Genomic DNA, 5,993 nt, shown 5'->3' with positions numbered 1-5,993 from the left:
AATCAAATATAAACTCCCCCAAAACAAAGAAGTATATCCATTCTGCTCCCTCCCCCTACTACCAGCGAGTATTATCAAAGTGAGCGCCAGCAGACTACAGAACAATAGGAAAACACAGCGAGTGTAGTCGTTTATACGATGTTGCAAATTACGCCGTACCGCACGTCGGTGAGATCGTCTACGACGCGCTGAGAGAAAACACACCAGTGCTAGCCACTAATATATACATACATAATATTGAGAGTTATTGAGAATATTGGAGTTTCACAACCCGTGAAGTGGCGTCGCAAAACTCCGTGAAAAACTCGGCGATATTCGCGGTGATATGCAGTAGTCGCGAAATATGTTTTTCACTAGTGTTTTTTACACATCACGAGAGCGGTGAAACCCCATTGTATATGTGGCGAATTCGACAGAGCTCTCAGGGGTTTCGAGAAGACCAAGCACAGGATCGATTTTAGATCTCAACGTCGAATCTAAAACTGATTCGTTCATTGTAATCTTCGAAGTGTTTTAATTCACTTCATATCGCGTTTTACACAGAGTATTACAAACCTGTGAAACTCCAGTGTAATAATACTACCACTACTTTGGTTCTCACGATGATCACCGCGACCAGCTTCCAAGTCCTCTTGCAAAGACATCCCTCCGGGAGCACCACTCGCTGTGGGCACTCCTACTGATGATGACAATGAATCTCCACATACAGTACCATCCATCTCATTCACGGTAGTTGACGTTGACATGGTATGACCAACTGCTAATAAAAATACTACATATTTCCTATAATACATAAAAAATATACATAAAAAATATACATAGAAAATATACATAAAAAAATTACCATCGATTTCGCCATCGTCCTTATCCCTCAACAGAATGACGTACAGACAGCTTAGGGGAAATCACACTCAATACAGTCTCATAGCACGTTCTACTCTGTAGAAAACGCGATATTCATGGTCATATATATATATTTTTCACTAGTGGAGTTTCATGAAAAACACTAGCGAAAAACATATTTCACGACTACTACAGGCCGCGAATATCGCCGAGTTTTACGCCACTTCACGTAAAACGGGTTGTGAAACTCCAGCGTTATTCATATTACCAGGGCAATGGGACTCCCATGCACTCATACCACACCTTCCCCATAACGCAGATCCGCTTGGAAGATAAGAAACTCACTGTTCGATATACTATCAATTTTACTACATTTCCTATTCCCTCAAGGCCCAATCCGGCGGCGCTGCTGCTGCTGCTGCTGTTCCATCGATCGGCTGAGTACTACTCATAACACTCATTGCAACCCCTCCCCCAGGCGTCCTTATACGCCAGTTCACTCCATCTCCTACAGGTCTACTATACTTAGTGTGTAAGGGTAACCACCACAGCCACGGATTAGCACCCATAACCTACACAAAAATAAATACAAGTCGCGTCTACTACAGTGCTGTTCTCATTCTTGGAGGAGGAGGAGGAGCATATGTTTGCTTTTCTCACCTCAGCTCGGGAGTTTCAAAAGCTACATTATGAATTAGGAAACCAGTGTGAATTTTCCAAATTTTCCTCCCAGAATTTTTACACTCTCATCACCAACACATGTAGTTGACCATGTGCATATTTTCCCCCATGCTGCCCTACAATCTTAACCATTTTTTAAAATTCTCAAATAAAATAGAGTTTCACCCTAGTGATATGAACAACACTAGTGAAAAACACATTTCACGACTACTGCATACCACCGCGAATATCGCGTTTTTCACCGAGTTTTACGCCGCCACTTCACGTAAAACGAGTGGAACTCCAATATCATCCCACTACAGACCATACGTAAAAAATTTTTGAATGTGAACTAAATGTGGCGTTAACATTTTATAATAAAACGCAGTAGACGCGGAATCTAACAACATGAAAGTTTCACCCTAGTGATATGAAAAACACTGGTGGAAAACATATTTCACATTTCACTTCGCGAAAAACGCGTGAAATGAGGTGATTTATCCGCCGTAATTCACTTCATATCGCGTTTTTCACATGGAGTATTACGCCATTTCACGTAAACCGCGTAAAACTCCATTATTTTTCCTAAAAAAATCAACCCAGCGAAAAAAAAACAAGTCCGCTGGACACTGAAGCGAAGTACCGCGTTATACTCCCTCTCCTCCATGTTACTACCTGCTCTACGTTGGACCGTTCACCAACATCATATTTAGATTTCACCATCGGCTCCCTTTCGAAGTTCTCGATAGTAGTGAAGTTATCCCGTACCAATCCCAGATGGAACTTGACGAAGCTTAACAATGAAATCGCCAATAATATAGACACCACATAAGATAGCAAGCCGGAGAGGTTGCGGAGGTTCAACAGTATAGAACCACTACCGTGGTTAAGGCGATCGTCAAGTACAGCAACTACTCGGGGAAAACCAAACAGGAGGACCAAAGCCAGACAGATGTAAACATAAACCAACAACTGGAGGAAGAACTTCCTATTGTAAAAGCCGACACAGTTGTTGAGCCAAGGACAGTGATGGTCCATGTTTAGATTGCAACGGTTACACGCAGAACAGTGGTGACACCTTTCAGGTTTCCACACGTGACACATTTTGCAATACCGTCTTCTCTTCACATCATCACCAATGTGGAACCCCCAGTATTGTGGAACTCCTCCTGGGTCCGTAGCACAGCTTTGATAGAATGCCAAGAGCATCAGCACTACAAACGCATTGAAAACAGTAAGCAACACGTGCGATATGCGACTGCCCAGTGCTGGCCACCACAAACCAAATACGAACCCGCAGTAAATCGAAGTGATAGTCGCAAGTACTGCTATGACGAATTTCAAGTGTGGTGATTCTTTTGGTGGTCGGCCTTCGATAGCTTGGGGAATCCTAGGCGACCGAGTTCTACTTGGGCTACTGTCGTCTCCCGGGTTTGCCGTCACTGGAGTATGCAATGAGTTTGATAACATAGAAAACAATACTGCAGTGATTGATTTACCGCGCGACACAAAACTATCACCACTTTGGTTGATAGCTACGGGGAGTCTATGTGAATAAGACAGATCGTTACTTCTCGATTCCAGGGTAGTTTGAAAAAAATTCGTTAAAAATACCCCTCCCAGGGATCGAACCCGGGACCGTTACTCATCCCGTCGGTCCCACGAGTCGTGATCATAACGCCCCCCCCCACTACGGAACAAAACCTCCCATGTGGAACACATAGATGACACTAAGTAAATTGTAGTGAACATTTGGCTCCGGGCAATATCGGCACTGTAGGATCATCTTTTTGGACCAGCTCAACTTCGCAGAGATCTCCGATACTCAGTGGGCCGACGCCAGCGGGCGTCCCGGTGAATATCTGATAAAATGATCGACAAATGAAGAGGCAAAATTGGTGATAGAGAAATTACCACACGATGAGTTCTAAGGTACTACTGGCAGTTACTACTATTCTGCATCTACACAGAATCACGATTCGGTAGGGCGTCGCAAATCATAAGGTTTGTTGTCGCTGTAGTATGACACATGCACGGATCGAAAACTGTAGAATAAGTATAAACGGCGTGTGAATGTTTATCGAAATAAGACTCAACCGAGAGTATAAAATGTATGGTACCACCACATGGGATGCATTTCTAAGATAACTCCCAAAGTTCGACGATACGAGAGCTCACCAAATCCCCAGCAGCGATCTCGTTCCTCTGAGCAATGTATCGAATGATGTCGGCGACCGGCCATATCATCTTATCAAGAGTTGATTCCTGTCTCACTTCGCCGTTCACCCTGAGAGCTTGTCGACCTTCCTACAATGAAATTCACATGCTCACTTGAGACGAAGCAACGCCGTCTCCCATGGTAGAGAGTCTCGCAGAGGATACACTGCACTGATGGGAGCTGAGTTATCGAAAGACTTTGATTCTTCCCACGGCCTTCGCATAGATTTCGCCTAAAGTGCCAGGGATAATTCCAGCTTTACCAAGAATTGTCATCAAGCGGAGCAAGAGTAACCCAAATAGAAGGAGGCCTTTACCTTAGCCTGTATATCTCTCTTAGTAAGGTCAACACCAAGAGCATAACCAAATACACATTCTTGTAATAGCTGATTGTCATCATTATCTTGACAGAGGGTCATCTCCTTAGAAGCACCAGGGCCGAGACATACGACCAACTCCCCTTCGTGATGGACGAGACCTGTTGGACCTGGAAAGGAGGAGAAGGAGGCACTCATTGTGGGGCAGCTATGCCACCCCAAGATATGCCCTAGGGGAACCAATTCCTCTGGGTGGGGCAGCTATGCCACCCCAAGATATGCCCTAGTGATGTCAGTTTCTCTCGGTGGGGCAGCTATGCCATCCCAAATACGCCCTGGTAAAGTCAATTCCCTCGGGTGGGCAACTATTGCACTGCAAGATATGCTCTAGTTGAGCCAATTTCTCGACGTGGGGCAACTATGCCGCCCCAAGATATGTCCTTGTAAAGTCAATTTCTCTCGGTGGGGCAGCTATGCCACCCCAAGATATACCTTAGTGAAGTCAATTTCTCTCGGTGGGGCAGCTATGCCACTCCCAAAGCTTGTCAACCTTCCCACCACAAGACACGCCCCCTACCTCTAGGATAGGGAAGCTTCAATACAGCCTGTCCATCTCCAGGCGGAGGCGTCACTGCATCGCTAGGCTTCATGAAGTAAAATGGGGGCTCTCTAGTAGGATCAGCGCTCATCTAAATAGAGATGATTGGAGCAACCCTAATGATATTTCAAATGTGACCAGGCTGTTCAAAATTGACGTAGAGAACCGAATTCTGATTGCACCATAATGCTTGCCGAGATGAATTAGTGTCGTCGCTCCCATTGGTGGTTCATTTGAGCGCGCTTACGATACAATGCACATCAGATGGAGCGCAGCTGATGAAGTATAGTCGAGCGTGGTGACAGAAACCGACCTCAATGGCATGCTCGGCATAGTTACGGCCAATGCAATAAACCCTTCTGACTGGATAGCCAGCAGTCGATCCTGTGATAGGTATGAGGCGAAGAGGAGCCTCAAAAACAGGCTTCATAAACTTCTCTGAGTTGGAGCACAAACGTGTCCCACTCAAGCAAAGCTCTTCTTCAGCATCTCCATCCCGCAGGTGTCTCTTCCGAATCAAATAGCCCCTCCCGGCAATCTACCTATTCTTCCCTTACAGTTTGCTTCAGACATACGTTTACTATCAACACAAGAGAATACTGAGGTCAGTCAACAAGCGCAGTAAAGGGGCTATCAAGTGCCCATGGCATGATATGCAAGAAGAGTTTTCACATTAGTTTTACCGCTCCTCACTTATCCAAGACTCAGTACGAAAAGCCACCTACGAGAACCGAGAGAAGAAGTTGCTCACCGGGGGTCCAGCGAGAGGAGAACTTGAAGTAAAGAGTCTAGATAGTTGTCCGCTCCTCTTAGCGTTTGTCAGCCTCTCGCCCTGACCGAAATCCTCCTTGGCCTCATCACGGCTGAGACTAACATCGATTTTCAATGGCGTCCGCGCGTTGCGAGTTGACGACGAACCCATCGTGACTGACGGTCTTCGAAGAAAAATTTTTTCAACGTCACAAAGGAATTGTTGCTGCGGTCCTAATATCGACCCTGGGCGACAAATTCTATTCCAACCAATCCAAGCCCTGGCCGGGAAACCATAATGTTTCATCGCGTAAATACCAATAAGACAACCAGTTCTACCAAGGCCGGCTTTACAATGCACAGCAATAGCGTTGGGCGCATTTTCACAGAGGGACAGAAAAGCGCTAATTATTTGATTGGACGGACAACTACCATCAGGAAAATACAAATCAACATGGGCGAACCCAGCGTTGGTAAATCTCCTACTATCGTAACACTTCTTGTTCAGACGAACCACTAGAGATACACCAAATTCCTTGAAAACATCATAGTAGTCCTCGGGCATCAGGGTGAAGTAACCATTCGGATCTAGTCGCTCAGAATGGGGG

The 5,993-nt window shown here is 45.4% G+C and overlaps 2 protein-coding genes across 2 annotated transcripts in view; both read right to left on the bottom strand.

Moving 5' to 3' along the window:
* The window catches only part of Pmar_PMAR002536 (fumarylacetoacetate hydrolase, putative), a gene marked incomplete at both ends in the record, with an annotated part of 9,437 nt that extends 3,880 nt beyond the window's left edge, over nucleotides 1-5,557 (bottom strand). Inside the window, 11 exons of the mRNA XM_002766674.1 lie at nucleotides 590-676; nucleotides 845-894; nucleotides 1,390-1,415; nucleotides 2,179-2,717; nucleotides 3,254-3,365; nucleotides 3,682-3,790; nucleotides 3,835-3,953; nucleotides 4,038-4,207; nucleotides 4,615-4,726; nucleotides 4,949-5,143; nucleotides 5,387-5,557. Of these exons, the coding sequence (XP_002766720.1) occupies nucleotides 590-676; nucleotides 845-894; nucleotides 1,390-1,415; nucleotides 2,179-2,717; nucleotides 3,254-3,365; nucleotides 3,682-3,790; nucleotides 3,835-3,953; nucleotides 4,038-4,207; nucleotides 4,615-4,726; nucleotides 4,949-5,143; nucleotides 5,387-5,557 (1,690 nt within the window). The remainder of the gene's footprint in view (nucleotides 1-589; nucleotides 677-844; nucleotides 895-1,389; nucleotides 1,416-2,178; nucleotides 2,718-3,253; nucleotides 3,366-3,681; nucleotides 3,791-3,834; nucleotides 3,954-4,037; nucleotides 4,208-4,614; nucleotides 4,727-4,948; nucleotides 5,144-5,386) is intronic.
* A 236-nt stretch (nucleotides 5,558-5,793) lies between these two features.
* On the bottom strand, nucleotides 5,794-5,993 carry Pmar_PMAR002535 (hypothetical protein; the record flags this gene model as incomplete). The annotated part of the gene is made up of 2 exons (XM_002766673.1): nucleotides 5,794-5,813; nucleotides 5,872-5,993. Coding segments are annotated over 2 exons (142 nt in total), but the record flags the coding sequence as incomplete, so codon positions are not given.

The sequence above is a fragment of the Perkinsus marinus genome (assembly GCF_000006405.1).
Source record: "Perkinsus marinus ATCC 50983 genomic scaffold scf_1104296972102, whole genome shotgun sequence".
Taxonomy (NCBI): domain Eukaryota; phylum Perkinsozoa; order Perkinsida; family Perkinsidae; genus Perkinsus; species Perkinsus marinus.
The sequence above is the reverse complement of the archived record's forward strand: the minus strand, read 5'-3'. Positions and strand labels throughout refer to the sequence as shown.